The 23,636-nt window shown below is 42.5% G+C and overlaps 1 protein-coding gene and 1 long non-coding RNA gene across 2 annotated transcripts in view; one reads left to right on the top strand and one right to left on the bottom strand.

Annotated features, from left to right (window-relative positions):
* Window positions 1–800: 800 nt before the first annotated feature.
* On the bottom strand, window positions 801–5,927 carry LOC124140701. Its single transcript, XR_006861948.2, has 2 exons — window positions 5,640–5,927; window positions 801–1,975 (listed from the first exon to the last, which is right to left on the bottom strand). It is a non-coding gene; the product is annotated as an uncharacterized LOC124140701 (long non-coding RNA).
* LOC124140668 (protein jagged-1-like) overlaps window positions 5,926–23,636 on the top strand; it is a 91,421-nt gene continuing 73,710 nt past the window's right edge. The window contains exon 1 of the mRNA XM_046508352.2: window positions 5,926–6,707. Within this exon, the coding sequence (XP_046364308.1) occupies window positions 6,369–6,707 (339 nt within the window). The 5' untranslated portion in view covers window positions 5,926–6,368. The remainder of the gene's footprint in view (window positions 6,708–23,636) is intronic.

Genomic DNA, 23,636 nt, shown 5'->3' with positions numbered 1-23,636 from the left:
ACTCGACACGCGAGTAGCTAGTTAAAGTGAACGTTTTAGAATCCTGTAAATCTCCAAGGACTGTATTTGACCCTAATTGAGCATCGGCTTGATAAAACATTAATAAGAGTTAATTAATCGAATCGTGTTTGATCAAACATTGTCATTTATTGAATTATGATACTGGGGCGAGCTGATCGTAATGAAAGAGTTCCGTGTGTGTGGATCTCCGTGTCATCAATCAGACAGCAGACGTGTTTTATGAACATTAATTACACGCAGTTTTCCTCTCGTGCACAGAGCAGACGATCGCGACATGGGTGACGTCATCACCAGGCAGGATCCAATGACAAGGATGTTTGAATAGCACGCGCTCTATTGTGATGCTGCATGTGCAGATGTCGCCTGCTTGGGTCATTTGAGCCGAGGGCGGAGAGGATCACTGACAACGCAATTTGAATGCAAGTAGTGTGCAATGATATTAATCTCACTCCTAGCATCCTGAATTAGATCCGGTTCAGCACTGAGTTGTTATAAATTAATATTTTCAGAAAGTAGTGTTGTCGTATCACGTTGTAGGTACATATGCGGCTCGGGAAGGTTTCAAAGGATGGAGTTTGTAACATTAGAGTCCAAGAACCCAAGTACAGGCTTGTCTCCTGTTTGGCTACGTCAACCATCCGTTCTCCTTTGACGAGAAGCACATATTTATTGCGTCCGTATCTACTCCAAGAATCCAAGAGCGGCTGGGCATAAGGGGAACTGGTTATATTTTTTAAAGACACTGGTGTGGCGTATTTAACCCAAGAATAACAATCGACACAAAGACACTGGTATATTTACCCCAAGAATTATCATAGACACTAAGACACTGGTATAGCGTATTCAACCCAAAATTGCAATGGACACTAAGACACTGGTATAGCGTATTTAACCCAAGAATTACAATGGACACTAAGACACTGGTATATTTACCCCAATAGTTATCATAGACACAAAGACACTGGTATATTTACTCCAAGAATTACAATGGACACTAAGACACTGGTATAGCGTATTTAACCCAAGAATTACAATGGACAAAAAGACACTGGTATATTTACCCCAAGAATTATCATAGACACTAAGACACTGGTATAGCGTATTTAACCCAAGAATTACAATAGACACTAAGACACTGGTATAGCGTATTTAACCCAAGAATTACAATGGACAAAAAGACACTGGTATAGCGTATTTAACCCAAGAATTACAATGGACACTATGACACTGGTATAGCGTATTTAACCCAAGAATAACAATGGACACAAAGACACTGGTATATTTACCCCAAGAATAACAATGGACACTAAGACACTGGTATATTTACCCCAAGAATTACAATGGACACTAAGACACTGGTATATTTACCCCAAGAATTACAATGGACACAAAGACACTGGTATAGCGTATTTAACCCAAGAATTACAATGGACACAAAGACACTGGTATAGCGTATTTAACCCAAGAATTACAATGGACACTAAGACACTTGTATAGCGTATTTACCCCAAGAATAACAATGGACAAAAAGACATTGGTATATTTACCCCAAGAATAACAATGGACACAAAGACACAAAGACACAATGACACTGGTACATTTACCCCAAGAATAGCAATGGACACAAGGACACATATTATTCTTCTAGATAAATGCATATAACTTTTTGATGGTAATGTTTCATGCGATCCATGAATGGTGAAAAGAAGCACATGTTCAGAGCTGGGAGCCGGGTGACTGATATGCAACTGAAAGTTAAAACTGAGCTAGCTCCCTCTCTTCATAATAACCAAGGACAATTCATCATTCAACTCTGTTCCCGATTGTTAGGACCACGTATTACTATGCTGCATTCGTCTCCATCAACTTGTTCCATCTCCAAGCTTCAAATTACAGGCGGACTAACCCCTTCTGGTGCCAGTGGTTTAGTCTGTGGGGTCATCGGCACAGACAGCTGCAAAGAGAACGTTCTTAATTAAATATCTCATAATATTGCTTTTTCATAACTTCTCCGTATACACATTTTCAAATTCCGAACCTGACATCTCAGTACATATGATAATATGGTAAATGTATAATCGAGTTATTCAAAATGGAGTCGATATTCAAAGTGACGCTTTTTGAAAAGATCAGATACCCGTCTTTAAAGCGCCTGTGATATTGAATTGCTGTCAGACGATAGAGGCCGCCCGTGCCGGGCTTGGCCGTATTAGGCGTCGGTAATTTCATTGTGGACATCAATATTTGGCCACTTCGGCCTTAATAAGGATACAAGTTAATATCATCACTTTCTGTCGCCTGGTCAATCGGCACAGCTGCTGTCAAAACGGCATTGAATCAGATCTTCTCTAACAACAAGCGGAAATGCGAACTCAGTAAACGACGACTCATCAACTGATTTGTACAAACGTTCTCGCTTTCTGACAGTCACGTGTGTTGACACAGATCGCCATGTTGCGCGTGCCTCTGCTCCCAACACTGCTGACCCGTGCGAGGGGCTGTTTGGTTGTAATTCATGAATCAAAAATTATTTCAGTGTCACTCTATACATACGATCAAAACCAGTACATTAGAGACTTGCCATAATACTGCATACCGCAAACTAGCAACAAGCCTATACATTTATTATGGGGTATTTTGTAAGTGAGTTTTTATTGTAGCCAGTAATATGACATATATCGCGATTCCATGTAACCAGCAATATGACACATATATAACACGATATACTGTAACCAGCAATATGACATATATCACACGATTCGTTGAAACCAGCAATATGACATATATCGCGATTCGCTGTAACCAGCAATATGACATATATCACACGATTCCCTGTAACCAGCAATATGACATATATCACACGATTCCCTGTAACCAGCAATATGACATATATCACACGATTCCCTGTAACCAGCAACATGACATATATCACACGATTCCCTGAAACCAGCAATATGACATATATCACACGATTCCCTGTAACCAGCAATATGACATATATCACACGATTCCCTGTAACCAGCAACATGACATATATCACACGATTCCCTGTAACCAGCAATATGACATATATCACACGATTCCCTGTAACCAGCAATATGACATATATCACACGATTCCCTGTAACCAGCAATATGACATATATCACACGATTCCCTGTAACCAGCAATATGACATATATCACACGATTCCCTGTAACCAGCAATATGACATATATCACACGATTCCCTGTAACCAGCAACATGACATATATCACACGATTCCCTGTAACCAGCAACATGACATATATCACACGATTCCCTGTAACCAGCAATATGACATATATCACACGATTCCCTGTAACCAGCAATATGCCACATATATCACACGATTCAGTGTAACCAGCAAAATAACATATATCACACGATTCGCTGTAACCAGCAATATGACACATATAGCACACGATATACTGTAGTCAGCAATATGACATCTATCACGATTCCCTGTAATCAACAATAATACTTTGACATTACGATACTCTGTAGTCAGCAATACTACATTTATATCACAAATCAGCAGTCGGCAATACTACATTTATATCACAAATCAGCAGTCGGCAATACTACATTTGTATCACAAATCAGCAGTCAGCAATACTACATTTATATCACAAATCAGCAGTCAGCAATACTACATTTATATCACAAATCAGCAGTCAGCAATATTGCAATGTGCGAATGGGTGAGTGTTAATAGTAGTCCCTGTGTATTCAAAGCCATGTCTCCGTGTACCAGCATGTGAAAGCTGAAGGTTGAGTGGTGACGTGAGGTGTGGTGTTTTGTTATGGTAAGTTATAGAGTTGTTGTGTGAGGTGTAGTGAGTGATGTGTGATGTTTCTGACCCGTGCTGGGATGCCGTGCTGCGTGTATGCTGCGTGTCATGTGTGATGTCGTGTGCGCCAGTGCTGCGTGTGGTGTCGTATGTGTGATGTTGTGTGTGTGACATTGTGTGATGTCGTGTGTGTGTGATGTCGTGTGTGTGATTTGTGGTGTCGTGTGTGTGATGTGTGATGTATGTGTGGTGTCGTGTGTGTGATTTGTGGTGTCATATGTGCTGTGTGTTATGTCTGGTGATGTGTGTGATGTGTGATGTCGTATGTGTGATGTGTGGTGTGGTATGTGTGTGTGATGTAGTGTTTAATGTGTGTTGTGTGTGATATCTGGTGTGTGTGTGATGTCGTCTGTTTAATGTGTGTGATATGTGTGTGATTGAGATGTGTGATATGTGTGTGTGATATCTGATGTATGGTGTCGTGTGTGTGATGTTGAGTGTGTGATGTGTGACAGTATGGGTGTGATGGTTTGTATGCAGTGTTGTTTAACGCCGCACTCTTGTGCATGACGTGTTTTGCGTGATGTGCGTATGATGTGTAATGCTATGTTAGGTGGTTTGAGTGTAATGTCTAATGCTATGTGTTGTGTGTGGAGGTTTGTCTGTAATGTGTGTGTTGTGTGTGGAGGTTTGTGTGTCATGTGTAATGTATGTGTGTGTTGTGTGTGGATTTGTGCGTGACAACGCGTAACATATAAAAAAACATCGGTATTAATAAAGGTTGAAATCCCAAGACTTTAACAGAACACCAAACTGCACATTGCGTAACGCGTGTCCGTGAAGGGGGTTGGGGAGCCTGCCCGGGTACACTCCAGGTACCTCGCGGGAAACAGGTCTGGTGATTCCATCCGTCCAAGCGGATCCCGGGCCCGTGCAGTCGCACATGCGAGGGGGTGAGAGACGTTGACATGTACATGATAAAGTCGGCCCCGGCACGAGCCCCGCTCCCCGCGAACACAGCGGCGGCAGACAATCTCTCTCCCTCACGGCAGCGTTCCCACGGTCCCTTGCCATCACCTGGATCACGTGACCTTGGGCTGACGCTCGCTCCCACCTGGACTACATCATATATTGTTGTCGTTGTCGTAAATGAATTTGTGAATCGTTGGCACATCAGAAACACCGTGCCAACATCGGTGTCATGTTGTTATTTACATATTACATGCACTAATGTCTGACACAGCTGCGAGGGAAATATTTGGTAATGAGATTTTGGGAAATGAAATAAGGTCATATATATTGTTTTGCAAAAAAACCCAGGGCGCAGCGGATCGTAAACTAACCTTGACGCCACGGTCACCATGACAACAAAACGAAACTATTCTACAAATATTAACCTTTTGTAGTAGGATACAAATTTGACAAAAAGTTGTAAATCTTAATGTACAGTAGCAACATATATTCACATACTTATTTCAATTTTTCAGTATAAATGGTTACAGAAAGACAGGTATATGCTGTCTGTGATTATATGGTGTTTCGCATTTTTTTGCATTTCGAACTTGTAAATTATTTTGTTATGATAGCTGTAAGGTTGCTAATTAACTCATACACACGGTGCGACATTTCATCTTCAAAGAAGAATATTAAAGTGAATAACGAGCGAATATATTTTTGGTAATTTTGTTGTTACAAGTTATTCCTGTATAACGTTTGTACATAGGTAGGTATGGCGCTGAGTTTGTGGGTAGCAAGTGAATACGTCCTGTCTCTTGTCGCCTGACTTCGTCTCTAGGGACGACACATACCGTTGCTATGTTGCGGTATTCCACCAGCACGTGCTGGCGCGTGAGAAGCACGTGTCGCGTGCTGACAACACGTACAGTATCTGCTGCAGCAGCCTTGATCAAGTTTCAAGCAGCTCTTCGTCGATAAGCACGCCGCCTCACGCTTCCAGTCCATAACACATCCACGGCTCCCAACAACAATCTTCAACTTGTTTCAAGTTTACAAAGTGCATTGTAAGTTTGTCAAGTCCCCCTGCCGGCGTTGGACAGTTACCCCTCAACAGAGCTCATCACTGACCACTGGTTACCGGACGCTTCCCTTTCCCTCCCTCCGCTAGCGGCTGCTCAGCTCGTGCAATAACGCGATTGAACACAGCGAGTGCCAGCCCCTTTAATTGAACGACCGAGCATGCGCACAGTGCAACTGACTAAAAATACTAGCATCTGTCGGTCGCTATACTTTCCCACACCATTAGGTAGTGGAAACACTTTTTGTACAAGTTTCCGATACTTGCTGACTACCTGAGGGGATGTCATTTTGCATTCTTTTCAGCAGCGGTGAATTATTTTTGCCGCTTTGTGAAGATGGGTGAAAAGTGATATTTGAAACGCGTTTCAGGGTAGGAATGTATGCGAGCACAAGAGTGGGGCCGACTTGTGTACTATCTCAAGGGCTGGAACAGGTATGCTTTGAAAAGCATAGTAAACCCGAACGTCTACAACGACTATTGCAGACTTGGCCTTTAAACTATGTTTTGCCTCCACTGTTGCACTGTCGTCGTTGTTGTCGTGATGCAAGTGTGTTCGGGGTCGGGGGTGTTCGAGCTGGGTGTCCTCTCTGTCAACAACCCCCGGGGGGAGCTCGCCAGCGGGGTGTGTTGTTCCGGGGGTAGGGGGAAGGAGGGGGTGTGCAGCACCCCTTGTAAGACCCAGTTCCGAGCCTGTCTCAAGGAATACCAATCTCGGGTGACACCCGACGGGACTTGTACGTTCGGGAATGTGTCAAGCCTTGTCCACCACGGAAATTCCTTCACCCTCCCGGAGGGAACCGGCAACACTCTGGAATTACCCTTTAACTTTGCTTGGACCGTGAGTACCCATATTATATTTTATTTCACTTTTATTTCCATGTACTCTGTTGCACGAACGTGGCTCACGACTAGAATGACTACGTAAAGCTATAACAATGTGTTTCTTGTAGAAAGGTGTGATGTTCTTGGCAGCGGAGCGTGTATCGCAGAAGGTGGTTGTTCTTGAGTATTCGCCTCTCATGCCAACTTTTCTCTCTTAGGTTCAATGTTATTACGTCACCATTGGCCTATATACTGGCCTATTTATTTGGTTTACCTCGGGGAAGCCTCGCAATGTGCACATTCGAGAGTGGAGACATGTATTTACCCTGCACGTGGGTATACCACAGAACCTTCTATCTTGTCATTCCCTGCGAGTAGAAGGCATACCAATGTTATATAGGTATTCATGTATATTCGAATTTCCTGGTTCACTGTGTAAATTTTGAATCAATTATATGTTTGAACAAAGTATGCAGCTTACAATGCATTTACACCAAAGTATTCCAGCTCCCGAGGCTCGGCCTCATTGATAACTCTAGGGGAGAATTCGTCTTTATGACCGCAGGTATTTAAAGGTCGCATAAGCTATCCGTGTCTATAGAATTCATTGTGAAGAAATATTCGGCGATCCCAATCCTCCGATATTGAATATCAGTATATCATTTGATGATCGAAGTGTGAGGTGTGGGGAGCAGGCTTACCCTTGTCCCCAGCCACGTGCGCGTCAACGCTGTCAAGCAGCCCTCGACATTATTCACAATCAAATCAATTGTAGCTTGTGCTGTGCACTTTAAGAAACCATTTAGTATTCATTCAAGTGTCAGCTTAATATGTTGTATGATTATTTATTTGTATTTATTGTAAATAAGTTTTACATTCGGGAAACGTCAAGGTCTTAACAGAAAATATCTTCAGCCGAAACGGTCGAATGGATGGTATATTTGAATTTATTAGCCGTCTCGTGTAAGTACAAGACATGACAAGCTTTCATTTGTTTGTAAGTTATGGAAGAACATATTAAATATGATATTAGGTTGGGTAGATTTTCGAGAATTAATTCATTCAATATATTATAAATTGAAATAAAATCCCAGATTCCATCCTATCGCTTGCACGGATAAATTAAGCCAGCTGATAACTGTGTCATGGATATCGTAACGTGCGCGAACCTTAAGGATGGTCTTTAACGCGGTTAAATCTGTTTAAGCACCGCATGAACTCCATACTATATCATATATACATTACACACACAGACGCTCCGCCAGCCCTGAGCGTGCAAGTTTGAAGCCGTACACCGCGGCTCCGCCAACACGTGTGTCCTCTTACCTGATGCCAGGTATTGTAATGGGCTGGGGACAAGTGACTTTATGATCAACTTTGTTTTGATGGCGCGTGGCGCGCGACAGCCTGCGGTGACAGGTATATGCAGCCGAGTATCCGCGTGAGAAAGCCCTGGCAATAACGTCGTCCTAAGTATGTATATGCGCACTGCAGGTACACGACAACATTGATCTACGTGCCTAATTCATATGGTATTATTCGCTTGAATATTTCACTCTCAATGTAATAAAACGCTATCTATATTTTGTTTTATTCCGTGGGGTAACAATTCTGAAACCGGTGTTATCTTCCAAATTTGGAAATTAAACGCGTTAAACTCCCCAAACAGTGGCTGAAGGTAAAAAGTACTCTCTGTCGTGTTGAATAGTATATCGGGGGTCAACAGGGGATATTATCACACTGTTTACAAAGATTGAAACTTTTGAGACATTAATAATTCAGTGGACAGTAGGTTCATTTGGTGTGATATTGTCTCCAATATTCCTAAAGCGGTATACCGAATTGTTTACGTGATAAAGGTATGCTTTTGATGAATTCTCCGTAGCGGGTTTTGCAACAACATGGTGTAGATAGCGGCAATTTTGGTAGATACCATATAAATAGTATTTAATATTGTACAGATGCTGACAATGTGACGATTCTTTCACCGCCATGCAGGTGTCGGTGACATTTATGCACAAATACATTGTGATTAACACGTTATTGTGGGGTTCTCAGCATTAACTAGTTAACATTATGATGGATATTTTAAAAAAGAACTGTATTTTTTCTACTTTAAACATAGTAAGACTGACGCGTTCATTTGATATGTGGTCTCAAATTTCAGGAATCCGTCTTTGAAGTATTTCTGAATTGGAATTTATGAAAAAATTACAATCAGAATTTAAAATGATATATTTTTATTGTAGCAATTTAGGACAAATCGTCACATTACCTAACGCCCCCGTTGGACTTGACTGTCGTGTCGCATATATATATGACTCCAAATAATTGAAGAACGTCCGATATTTTCATATGAATACAGTCACGTGATGACAGTAACTGTAGCCATATGAATAAATCGGGTGTCCTTGAACTTCTGAGCAGTAATCACTGCGACGTCAGCACCGCAGGTTATACTATCCATGGTCAGTACCGCCCGTGTCATTTCAGTCTGTGTGACACGGTTATCGCCCATTGGTCAAGTTCACCACGCGCACTGATCTGATGATAGATTTTATTTATTGTTTCATGAAAGATTTTCTAATCAGTCTTTTGTTATTTATTGTTAATCTCTTTCATGAAAAATCTTCTAAACAGTCTGATTAGTATACTTTGTATTTATGTCCATGAAATATGATATCGAATTTTAAAAAATATCAGCAAATTAATATGCTCTCTAAAAATGACGGAAAATAGAACTTTTAACCAATTTTGGAGCCATTTACTGCTCTAGTGTTGAAAAACATGTGCGCTATTTTCTACTTGGTTTAATGTCATCAATGTAAACTTATCTGTTCAAGATAATTTAGTGTCTCATCGGGTAGTGTAAAAAACTGGAATTACTAGATTAAATCCAAAATATGTCTGTGGGCTGACGAAAAGATGGCATGTTCAATTAGAGGAATCGGATTGAATATTAAAATGATAAATTTAATTTGAATTTGATAACAGAAGTGGTATCACAAATTAGTTTCGCTGTTCGGCTGATTTAATTTCGACTTCTGTAAAACAAATAATGGATATACATGTATTTCAATCATATCATCAATAGCAAGCGATAGACATGTGTTGGTCCATGTTAGTATGTCCATCTTGGCTGAGTATGACCTGCATCCAGCTGCCGACCCCAGGTCTCATTGAGGATGAGGTCACGTTCTTCCTTATTTTGTTCTCTATTGTCAAGCATACGCTATCTGGGGACAGGTTCCCGGTCGGTGTAGCACTTCCGTTTCAGGGTATTTTCTCTCTCTATCTCGCGAGCCCGTTGGTTGAAACACAAACCACGTGGTCAATGAATGGTCAGCCTGAGAATCTGCCGTGGGAATCTGTTGTACCTACATCCATTCATAAATACTACACAAGGTCCAGGTCGCTGTCACGTTTCGCTTATTGACTTCATGTTGGCCGCAGGAGTCGATGATGACTGAGATGAGGTAATTACACTTGTACAGAATGGATCCTCTATTCTGCCGATTTGAGGTGACAGTTGCATACAACATGAGTGAGTGAGTTGGGTTTAACGCCGCTTTTAGCAGTATTCAAGTTACATCACGGCGTGTCAGCTTAATGTGGAAGGAAAGCCCGAAGTAATGCAGGTCTTAGACGTTTACCACTTCGGTGAAACCCACGAGCACGGGTATGGTGCTGACAAACCTAGAAACATAATCGGGGCGAACCGCAACATTATTGAACTTTTCTCGGAATATCATGCGGGTGAATAGCAGTTATGATGACTTTCAGCAAATATTTACAACTTGCCGTGTATCAGTCGAGACCAGTTTAAGTATTTGACTCATCGCAAATTATGACATCGCAAATTATGACATCGCATCCCATTCAAAGTATGAATGATTGAAAAAATAATTAATGTTAATGAAACGGTGTTAGATCACTGGAGATATCGTTTTGTGAAGACATTTTCTCCGGGCGGATATTGAGTGGTTGGTTGTATTTCAAAAGCATGAGGGGTGGTGGGGTAGTCTAGTGGTCAAAGTGTTTGCTCGTCACGCCGAAGACCCGGGTTCGATTCTCCACATGGGTACAATGTATGAAGCCCATTTCTTGTGTCCCCCGCTGTGATATCCCTGGAAGATGTTTTAAATACTCCCTCACTCACTCACAATAAAGCATGCACTACGCAGGGATCCCGTCCCTGGAAAAGATCACTAGTTATTGTCGATTAATGAAAGCTGAGCTTGTTTCTGTCGAGATGAGATAATAGATGTTTTAAAATTACCTCGCTTTTACAATCTCCTTTTATAAGCTAACTAACCTTGTCGTTGATTTTCTGCATGGGAATCAAAACAACTGCTCATTAGAATACCTTTGTTTGTGCTATATAACATGCACATGTAGGAGAAAAATATACTTTTTTCGTCAGTGACGTCAATTTCCATAAATCGTTTCCTTTGATAACACCGCGAATTGGCATCATGACGTCACGGCACGTGCGTAACGAGAATAGTAAACTGCAGAATGTCAACAGCTATTATTTACGTTCAAGGGCTTTTTTGTGTGTTGTGGTCAGATACACATTACCAAACCCAACATTCCACCAGGTAGTCCGTCTGTGCGTGCATGCGCGTGCCGTCTCCCGTGCGCTTGGATACGCGTGTCGTCTCACGTGCGCGTCGATGCAAGGGGCCGCATTCTTTGAACACCGGTGCATGTCAGATTGCTCGAGTCCGAGCTGGGGGAATGTTTCTAAACACAAACCCACAAACACTTTCTTTTGTATTTCCCAGGGATATTATCTTACACTGAGTCGTGATTACCTACCTCTAGACGCAGATGCCACTGATTACCGCCAGGGGGAGCCTTGGCGCGTGCAGGCACGTGCACTGGGAGATAAGTCATAGTAAGCATACATCACAGCGATGCCGAACAGACGGAACTAACTGCTATGCTTATTCAACGAGTGAACTGTGACTGGTGTACCAAATGTACATACACTTCAATATCACATATACCTCAATAGTATATACGCTTCAATTGTACATACTTCAATAGTACATACACTTAAATAGTACATACTTCAATAGTACATACACTTAAATATTACATACTTCAATAGTACATACACTTAAATATTACACACTTCAATATCTCATACTCTTCAAAAGTAAAGACACTTCATTATTCGGCAACATTCCAGCGAAATAACGGCGGTCTGTTAATAGAGCCTTGACCAGACAATCCAGTGATTGACATCATGAGCATCTACCCATCAGTTGGAATACGATGACATGCATCAACCAAGTCAGCGAGCCTGACCACCCGATCCCGTTAGTCGCCTCTTACGACAAGCAAAGTCACCTTTTACGGCAAGTATGGGTTGCTGAAGACCTATTGGATCTTCACGGGTCACATACACTTCAATAGTACATACTGTAATAATACGTACACTTCAATAGTGCATTCACTTCAAGAGTACGTACAATTCAATAGTACATACACAACACTGACGTTGCTTGAATTGTGAAATATGGGAATAATATTAACTAAAATTCCTAAAGTGTACGTAAGTCTATTTCCTGTTCATATTATTAAACATAATTTCGGATTAATTCATCATTTTTACGAGGACAAACGTTGACGAGAAGCGACTGGTGTCGAGATTCAACATGGTGTGAATAATAACATGGGGCTAGCAATCCACCTGCCCAGCAGATGCGTGATGAATGTTGCTGAGGAAGACAATGTACGTTCTCCTTCATCCTTGCTGACATCCTTGACATGACATGTCATGACTGTAGTTTAGAATAGAAACATAAGTATGTACATTCAAAACAAGTGAAAGTAATCGCGCTCCGGCAGTGATGCCCGAGGGGGGCGGGGCACCCAGTTCCCATGCTCCCGCTCTGACCCCACCAGACAGACAAACAGATGACATTTTGTTATTTGCTTCTTGTGTAGACGAGACAAAATGTCTTCCTAACTCTGCATCCCATTGTATGGACGACGAGGAAATGAGAGCACCGTAAATTGTTGGTTTTTTTATGTGACCCATGTAAATAAAAATGCACGATCCTTTTATGGGTGTGAAATGTACATTGGCGCATGTAGGGCTCCTGCACGATTGTTTGCTGGTCGTCAGCATCTGAATATTGGCAGGGAGGGGTTGGGGGGTGGTGAGGAGGGCTGCGTTTCTTGCACTTGATGTGTTTCTACAGGATTTGTTGCAAATTGAGAGACGAAGAATACAGCCGTGTCATGTTGGTATGGGTTAAGGCGACAGGCAGGAAAGTGTGAACCCGTAGTTCACGGCCGTACAACATTTGGAGTTCAAAGCAATTCTTTCTTTTATTTGCCCATATTATTCAATTAAACGACGTGCGGCTCTTAATACAGGGGAATTAATTTCAACAAGTGTGAAACAAGAATACTAACCAATACGTATTTTCCGCTGCGCGCAAGATGTCTTTTAACATTAAATTAATGGCAGATTGAATCTATTATATGCATGCCGGGACAAAGCAAGGACTTGTTATCACATTACCGTGTTAGTTCCGTGATGAATCTACTGATGCTCTATATCTTGAAATAATTATATTCATGTACCGAGCAGTTATGCAAATATAAACAGCCTGTCGTCGACCCTATTACATTTCAATTTATCAGACAAAAGGGTTTCGGTTTCATAACAATTTCACCAATCAATTTCAAGTGGCAGTTTTTTCCCCGATTGTAATTCGATCCGTTCAAAATGATAAGCGATATATTTTTAGAACAATTGGGGTCTTTGTATATTGGGAAGTTTTGTCTTTAGAATATCGAATAAAATCGATATAAGCTGTGACGGGTACGAGATAACCTGTCAATCATTCGTCACACGTCATCTCCCGTGATATAAATCAGTATGTCTACCAAGGCAGGAAGAAGCATGCTGGGACGTCTCTCTGATTGAGCGGTGAGAGAACCTCTCTGACCTGCAGCTGCTTCCAGCCAAGTCGTAACGATTGCACAAGAAATGAGCGGAGACCGCGCAAGCTGTCACTACGATTACCGATTACGCTCCTAATACAGATATTTATTGTTATTTACACAGGCCGATACGACTATTTATCCCCCTTTGATACAGTTTTGTTGTGTGCAATGGGTACGGTGCAATGCGGTTTTAATGGCGACCTTGACTGCCTCGCGACGTGATGGACGGCGGAGGCAGCGTGAAGGTGGCGATAAGGCATTGATTGTGTGCCGGAACAGGCCGTGTTTGGACAGTCGGGAGGGTTTCACTTCTCCAGCGTTCACCGACACCAGGGAGGAGGAGGGGCAAGGGGATTGGGTTATTGTCACAGTGATGCGGGGAGTTGCTAGGTCGGTCAATGGATCACTGTGTTGAGCGCCGGCCAATCAGGGGCCGCGCCTCCCTCGCTCGATCGTTGCTCATCTGACGAAGCCAGGCGGATGACAGATGGGATGGGGGAGAAGATATCGATCTGGATCAGAAATTGTTAATTGAAATTTGCTTCTTGCACCATCTCTTCGGTTCTGGTTGAACATTGTGTTTTTTAATTTAAATCCTTTGGTTGAAATGTCATGGTTACTGACAGCTAGAAACTGCACGGAGAACACCGGGCAGAAGCCTCGGGATATAATGCCCGACTTTTTATTGACAATAACTATCAATCTTTCACATTGTCATTTTACTCGATTTGCCAATGATACCACTTCCCTGTCTATATTTAATATGTGTGTAGGCTTAGATATCAAGGGAATCTAATTCAATAATCTTTAGAAGGGTATAATATATTTAGATATATGATGCCGTACTTTTCCTAATTTGCGTTGGGCATATGGTCACTTTTGATTCCGGCTGAATTACTGGTGCAGTTTCTGAGCCGGGTGATGAACTGCAGTCATGGACCCGTGAAGATCTGGGGTAGTGTAGGTCTTCAGCAACCCATACTTGTCTCCCCGTGAAGATCCGGGGTAGAGTAGGTCTTCAGCAAACCATGCTAGCCGTAAAAGGCGACTATGCTTGTCGTAAGAGGCGACTAACGGGATCGGGTGGTCAGGCTCGCTGACTTGGTTGATGCATGTCATCTAATCCCATTTGCGTAGAACGATGCTCATGATGTCAATCACTGGATTGTCTGGTCCAGATGCAATTATTGACAGACCGTTGTCATGTATAGCTGGAATGCGGCGTTAAACAACAAACAAACAAAACTGCAGTCATGGGTTTGAACACGGGGACGGGGCCAACTGATGATGAAGATGTAGTTTCACCACCTGAACGCACCCAGTATCGTTATACCTGAAATAATCCGCCAAGAGAAATGTTGAAAAGCGGAGACGTTCGTGTAAGCGATGAGGAAATTAATTGAATCGGTCATTGTCTTTTTTTGCGGTCACGTGGTAAAAACGATCGTGACATTGTGGTTTAAATGTGACTCACATCTTTGAAATATGCGCCATATGGGACGATAAATATTTAATAATAATTACTCGCAATCACGACTCGTCACTTGAGATTGAAGCTCAGCAGTGGTGACCACCCCTCGCCTGTCCCTGGCATCGTGGAGGTGTTTTCTCGACACCCCGAGACGCAGTCATGTGTGCCACTCGCATGTCAACATGTCGGCTACAGGCCAGGTGCTGATTGGCTGAAGTACCGTTGGCAACGGCGCTCGTAGTCCCGAGGCTTAGCGACAGGTTTTAGTCACAGTTGTTGCACACTGCGTCAACTGAACCATCTTTTGACCCATAACAACCTTGACGGAATTTTTCGGTTAGATATAATAGATATACCATTGAATGGCGAACCAAAAAGTATCGGCAATGATCAATAAAATGATCGATAGTTTTATGAGTGCATGTATTGATTGATCGACGCGGACGTCGGATGCACTATAACGTTGAAGCATCTTTGATCGTGAATCCTTGACATGCATAAATTGATTGATAGATCAATATAATAGCCCTTCAACGTTAGAACTCAGGCCGTATTAAACTAACAAATGTATCTATATGTGGGAAAGTATACTTTGAACAAGAGGAGGTCGATACACAGCCTTACGTCGTGTAAAAGATGGAGTGGTGATCCGCGGGCTTCATTACTGGAATAGGCCCTGGGTGCTCTATTTTGGTATAAAGTCGACTTTGCATTTTAGAGATCCGGGTTAGCATAGGTCTTCAGCAACCCATGTTTGTCGTAAGAGGCAACTGACAGGATCCGGTGGTCAGGCTTTATGACATGGTTCGATGCTCATGATATCAATCACTGGGTTGTCTGGTCCAGACTCTATTATTTTCAGACCGTCGTCATTTTGCTGAAGTGTGGCGTTAAACAACAACAAACAAACAATAACATTTCAGACCGGATGTTGAACCTACTGAGCTAATTCTTATACTCTGGCTGGCTGACACAGTGTCACATCGTACCCGAACGACGTGCATGATCCTTGAATTGATGGGCGGTCGGGTACCCAGTGCTTCCAGATCAGCGCTGGTTTGCCACACTCACGACTCCGCTGCCAAATTAAAGACAGGAATATGAAAGTACGGTCCGTTTGAATGAGGAGTGAATGACCATTTGACGCTGCTGTCAGCGTTTTGCATGTAGTCAGTAGGTAGTTAAGTCTAGACCAGACAAACCAACGGTTGACATTGTGAGAAACGGGGCGCCGTCTTGGAATGATGACGCACAATCAGGCCACCAATTGTAACGACGGGGTAGCCTAGTGGTTGAGCGTTCGCTCGTCAGACCGGGTTCGATTACCCATACGGTATAGAAGGTATGAAATCCAATTTTAAGTGTCAATACCAAAGTAGAGCGGGAGCAATGCTGAATAGACACATTTCTCTCACTCACTCACTCACTCACTCAGTGTTCAGGGTAGCACGCACAATCGACAGGTTCCACCATAGACGGTTGAAGTCATCGCTGAGACCCCAGGAAAATTGTTTAAGATCTGAAATGTCTGTGCAACATCAAGGGGAATGATTTCAGTCACGTGTAGAGCTACAACATCTCGGTTGGAGATCCTGGTACACTCACGTTACCATTAGCAACAGCAACGTTTAACCCCAGTTTCGATTTTCAGCCTTTAGCTCCGTTTTGTAGTTTCATTTAGTATGCAAATAGCGTCGTGTTGCCGGACATAAACCAGCTCTTCAAGAAAGACGTTGCTTCACCGCCAGCTGGGCGGGGCAGAACGGCCGCGGACGCAAGCTATCCCGTACATCAGAAGATCATGACAGCCTTTAAAAACAGTTTATTTAATTATGAATTTCTGCTATGCCGTTGCAATTTCAATATAAATTCCTCCCCTCCTACAAAATAAGTTAGCTATTAGTAAGGACATTATGAGGTGGTCGTCGCGAGGTTCATATCATTAATACTAGATCTGCCCCGAGGCGATTCTTTAATGTTTCAAAACTCTTGTCCGGGAAATTCGAGTAGCGAATAACTCAACTCAACCGCACAATTTAGAAATAATGTGAATTTTCCCGGAGTGTTATGGTCGTGTAAAAGCTGGTATCAGACGCAGACCGTTGATGCCTCGAGTGGTGGGATTGTGCTGTAGCACTCTGACTGGAAGCGACCGGCCCCGATCAGCTGACTCGCTGGCGAGGTGCCAGGTAGCACACATTCCGCCGTTTTGGCAACTTTCCGTGGATATGCGGGCACGTATGACTTTTATATGGAAAGTATATTTAGTGAAGCGGAATGTCACGAATTAGGCCTATGTTATGTCGTATGTGTTTTTAGCTGCTCATTGTTCAGATAGTGTGATTGTATATAATAGACATATATTATGATATAGTGCGTGGGGTGAATACATGGGGATTTTTTTAAAATATACATTTACTGTACATTCTGATTTACAGCTCAGTGTGATATTGAAGTTTTGTTTTTATATGAGATGCATCGTTTGTGTACATCTATTGACAGATTGGTTCAATGTTAGACGACGGTGATTAAAATATCCATCTTAAATTAAATAACGTGTATTTTTTATGAAGCGTTATTTTGAAGAGGGAAACATTTGAGATTTATGTTTGAATACTATTTAGAAATCTGAAAAAAGATCATAAGTCAATCGGCCAGAATGCGAAAATAAAAAAATCGAAACGATTTCATTTACATGTTAAGATCTGGAAATTTCTATTTTTTCCGGTTAAATATTGCTGCAGACGTCGCCATTTCGGGGAAAGCAATTTAAAAAAAATTAAATTCGTTTCAAGTGGGCGAACAAACCATGTTTCCTTTTTTAAAAGGATGTACTGCAGGGGAAATGTAAAAATAAAATGAAAATATTGACATCCGGTACCGTCTCGAAATTATTTTAGAAAAAAACAAAACATTTACGTTAATAGTGGATGATATTATTTTGCGTATGTCAGCTTTTTCAGAGCGGCTAATGATATATACTGAAACATGTCTGTTTCACCGAAAACATTTACTCTTATCGGCTTTTAAATAATCCATTCTGGACCAAATAAACCAGTGATTGACAACATCAGCAACATCGCGATTTCGCCGTCTCTTTCTCATAATAAAGGTAGATAATATGCTCCATTATTGTTTGCTTAATTAACTGTTAAACAGTGTAATCGTGTTGCAACATATATGCTATCTGACGTAACTCGGGAGCAGCTATCGTGCCATTTTTCATTCCAATCATGTCGGCACATTGTCAGTGGCCGGATTATCAAAACAGGCCCCCTACCGGGAGATATAGCTACTAGTCAGATTTGATAGCGAGGCTTGCAACACATTCCACGCGCGACCTTAGTTTGAAGGAAACCCCTGAAGATCCGGGTTAGAATAAGTTTTCAGCAACCCATGCTTATCGAAAGAGGCGGTTTACGGGATCGGGTGGTCAGGCTCGCTGACTTGGTTGATGCATGTCATCGTATCCCAATTGCGTGGATCAATGCTCATGATATCAGTAACTCGATAATTAACAGACCGCTGTCATATAGCTGGAATATTGCTGAGTGTGGCGTTAAACAACAAACAAACAAATAAGATAGAGGGAATGCATCACGGGGGGGGGGGGGGGGGGGGGGAGAGGCGGTGGGGATATTAGCGTCCTTCAGCTGCAACATCAACCTCCACCCGATACACGATCAGCACGACGCTAACTGGGTTACAATCGATACACATAAAGCTGTAATTCCATGTAATGCTGCGAATGTATATAACATTTGTCTATGACTTTAAACGTTGCTATACAAGTGCAGTACTCTTGAACGCAACGTTACACCCCATTTCACCCAACCTAAAGCACCCTACACTCAGCAATACAGCCCATGCAAGTTAAAATATTTGGCAAGTCTGGAATTAATGCAGTATCTGAATATGAAGAGTATCTCCGGGCTCCTTTTATTATATTTTTTTAAAGATACTTGAGATAATTGTTTTTTGAGTAAAATGTGTTCTTCTCAGTCACTAGATGTTAGTCTATCACCCATACACAATTTAGATAAATTATCACTAAAATAATTTAGGAGTGAGCTCCGTTGGGTCTGTTGATCTCTGAACCTTCTGTTATAAACTGCGTTCTTGCGAGTTTTATTACAGCGTATTTATTACTCTCATTCATCTAGAAATTCACCCAAAGTTTGAACGCACCTTAGTCACAAATATATAATCGCACCGTTCCCATTTATTTATAATTCACACGGAGTGGGGTTTATAGACGGTATGTCATCTGTAAATCTTGACATACTGCAGTTTGGATGTCTGTATGAACGTTTAATGTCTAAGGGTTATCTGTCCAAATGTCTTGGCACGCGGAGGCAAAGCTCCTTACTCCGACGTTACAATAAGGCCTTGAGCTGAGCCTAAGAATAGCCTTGCGCCCAATGCGAGTTGTGCACTGTTATCAACGGCAATACTTCTGTTTACATTGATAGTGGAATCTTCGGCACCCGTGGCTTCTCCGGTGTCAGAATCGCTTTTCTCTTGCCAACTTAAAATAATTCCAAGACGTGAGTAAAAAGATCCAATCAGATAGCTTCAGGTAGCTGCGTCAGCCAATCAACGAGGAAGGTCGCACTGCTCCCTCTGCCGAGTACAACTCCTGGATGGAAGCCAGCGCGAGGGGACGCGTTATTGTTTCGTCCCGTTTTTATTAAATCAACGTTACATAGACTCACGAACAAGAGATTGAAGAGGTTTCAGTATAAATAGCCATCAGTAACGCCAGAACGGGGTAGAAGAGCCGAGTCGAGAGGGAGGAGGGGGCTTTGATCAGAGAACGCAAAGCTGAACAGCGAGAATCACGCCCACAGGTGCGACTCTGCTGCAATCTCAATTGCCCCATCAATAATTAATGGGCAACTCGTCAAGTTGTAGTAGCTGTAGTAAGAATGTTGTTGTTGTGGTAGATGGGGATAACGCCGTGCAGGTCATTGGCGGCTGATGTACATTAGTAAGCGATATCCACGTGAAGTAGGCTTGCTGGGTCACAGTGGAACAAGGACACGCTGAGCTGATGATGCAGAGGGGGGAGGAAGGAAGGGCCACTGAAACAAGGACGGTTACAAACAACTAATGAAAACAAGCCAAAGTATTCCCCACATTGTAAGGCGGGATTTATTCATCGAAGCAGTTGACGGATTTAATATATACATCTAGTTGACTGGTGATATTTAATGTTGAACAAGATATATACTCACAAGAAGTCAAGGAACACCCGTTTCTTTTATATTACTACAGTTAATCTGTCATGGTATGACAGATTAACTGTATTAATATGAAGGAATCGGGTTTTCTTTAACTTCTTTTGAGCAGTATATGTACATGTAGTTTATGGCTCTTGTTTGATAATAGTAAACAAGATATAGATAAATAATTCATTTGTTTTGTTTAATGGTGGACAATATATTAAAAAAATATTTGTATTTATTTAGTGGTCTTCGGTAGCGACTTGAAAGACTGGGTAGCTGGTGTTCACAGTGGCTGTGCTGAGTATGTCTATTGCTTGAACAAAGGTCACAAGTTGAACCATTAACCCCATTGATTGACTGACATCGTACCCCGGTGGCATTGATTGGTGCTCTCACTATCGACCATTGGTTTGGCAGCCGGTATTCGTAATACCCGCAACAATAGTTTGTACCGCATTCACAACATCGGTGAAGGACGCCATATGTAGTTTGGTTGTGAGAGAATGCCATCTTGGAATTACAAATCTCTTCACAAAATACCGATTTGTTTCACAGATTCTTCTATTTACCTTGCCAACTGGTCACAAAGTAAATAATCGAGCCTGGACCAGACAATCCAGTGATTGGTATCATTAGCATCGATGTACGCAGTTGGGATACAATGACATGCATCAACCAAGTCAGCTAGCCTAACCACCTTGGTCACCGTTAACCCGTTAGTCAGCCCTTACGACAAGCATAGTCGCCGTTTGCGACAATCATAGGTTGCTGAAGACCTATTCTTACCCCGATTATCACGGGTCCGATATCAGCGTTTAATGATAATAGCTACGGGAACTGTTATCGAGATGCAAATCATTCGAAAATTATGTTCGTATGTTCTTGGGGCGATGGGGTAGCTTAGTGGTTAAAGCATTTGCTCGTCACGCCGAAGGCCCGCGTTCGATTCCCAACATAGGTACAATGTGTGAAGCCCATTTCTAGTGTCCCCCGCCGTGATATTGCTGGAACATTGCTAAAAGCGGCGTAAAACTATACTCACTCACTCACATGTTCTTTTCACAAGTAAATTTGCCTTTATGCACACCTCATCTGGATCGTCATATGATCGTCGCTGACGAAGCCGTTTGACTGATGGCCACGGAGATCGCCCCGTATATTGATCACCCAGATCGTTCAGTAATGCCCTACACAACCCTTGATGGTTCTTAAAGAGACTAGAGATCCTGTACAAAGTAAATACGTTTCGGTTACAGTGTATGACCCTTGACATGCGCAGTTGATTTATGACGAGTTCAACATGCAATTAATGTCAACATCGTATTTGGCCATGCCAGATAAAAGTTTCATTTCGCAGGTTTGATTTTGATAAATCGCCGCCTCAGCTGATGCGAGTTGATGTGAATCCACGTATGGGACTCGGCAGAATCAATGTCATTCTCCACACAATGACACTTAATCACTCTTATCAGACCCGATAATAAACCTTACATTAATTATGAACAGGCTTCATGATATGACATATTTATTTTATATTTAGCAACCACAACAACATGAGTTGAAGACTTATCCACCGCTTCACTCCATTTGGGAAGCGCTGAGGTCCCCAGAAGTATTGTCTGGTGGCAAGATAGCAGTTTGAGTGTCCTATTGAGTGAAATGTGTGGTACTTTCATAGATGACTGGCTGGGAAGACTGCAGCAGATTTCGTCTGTCTGTTTTGGTGTATAGTCGCTCTTCAACGGCGTTCAGAGGGGTCCGTGGTCAAGTGGATAGAGCGTCTGTCCGGATAGGTCGGCGGTTCAATCCCTGACCGCGTCATACCAAAAGACGTTAAAAGATGGTACTTGTTACCCTGTCTGACGCTTGGCATTTAAAGGATCAAACAAGGAGTGGTCGATACGGACACATTTTTCTGTGTCCGAGTTGGGTATCCATGTTTAACTGCGACATGGTATCTCAGTTTAAGCACAATACAACCAGCATTAGTCCGGACACCGACGCACACGTGTGAATGCACGTCGCTGTGTGAGTGCAATATTCTTGAACGCGACGTTAAACCCATTTGATAGTGCGGGTAATGTTTTCGTCTCCACAACCATCATATTTTCGACTTATCCATTTCTGACTATATCATAAGCAAGTGTTAATGAATCGCTACCACATAGTGATAATGCCAGGTATTCGCTAAAGAATTTAAGTGTATCCTACCCCACCGGTCACAAACACATGCAAAGACACGACAATTGTTCACCTGAATAAAAACGGGAACATGTGGTTCAAGTTAAGATAGGGAATTGCTTGTCCGTGACTGTATAATGCTGTTCATCTGCTTGTCCGTGGCTGACATTGGTCCTCTAATTTTTGCCCATGACTGTATAACGCCGGTCCTCACTTGTCTGTGACTGTATAACGTCGGTCCTCACTTGTCTATGACCGTATAACGTCGGTCCTCGCTTGTCTGTGACTGTATAACGTCGGTCCTCGCTTGTCTGTGACTGTATAACGTCGGTCCTCACTTGTCTATGACTGTATAACGTCGGTCCTCGCTTGTCTGTGACTGTATAACGTCGGTCCTCGCTTGTCTGTGACTGTATAACGTCGGTCCTCACTTGTCTGTGACTGTATAACGCCGGTCCTCGCTTGTCTGTGACTGTATAACACCGGTTCTCACTTGTCTGTGACTGTATAACGTCGGTCCTCACTTGTCTGTGACTGTATAACACCGGTTCTCACTTGTCTGTGACTGTATAACGTCGGTCCTCACTTGTCTGTGACTGTATAACGCCGGTCCTCACTTGTCTGTGACTGTATAACGTCGGTCCTCACTTGTCTATGACCGTATAACGCCGGTCCTCACTTGTCTGTGACTGTATAACGTCGGTCCTCACTTGTCTGTGACTGTATAATGTCGGTCCTCACTTGTCTGTGGACCCGTGAAGATTCCGAGTTAGAATAGGTCTTCAGCAACCCATACTTGCCGTAAAAGGCGACTATGCTTGTCGTAAAAGGCGACTAACGGGATCGGGTGGTCAGGCTCGCTGACTTGGTTGATACATGTCATCGATCCCAATTGCGTGGATCGATGCTCATGATGTCAATCACTTGATTGTCTGGTCCAGAATCGATTATTTTACAGACCGCCGTCATATAGCTGGAATATTGCTGAGTGCGGCGTTAAACAACAAACAAACGAACAAACTTGTCTGTGACTGTATAACGTCGGTCCTCGCTTGTCTGGGACTATATAACGCCGGTTCTCGACTTGTCCGTGACC

The sequence above is a fragment of the Haliotis rufescens genome, unplaced genomic scaffold, assembly GCF_023055435.1.
Source record: "Haliotis rufescens isolate VD_foot unplaced genomic scaffold, xgHalRufe1.0.p SCAF_51, whole genome shotgun sequence".
In the NCBI taxonomy this organism is placed as follows: domain Eukaryota; kingdom Metazoa; phylum Mollusca; class Gastropoda; order Lepetellida; family Haliotidae; genus Haliotis; species Haliotis rufescens.
Note: the sequence above shows the minus strand (reverse complement) of the source record. Positions and strands in the feature narration are given on the sequence as shown.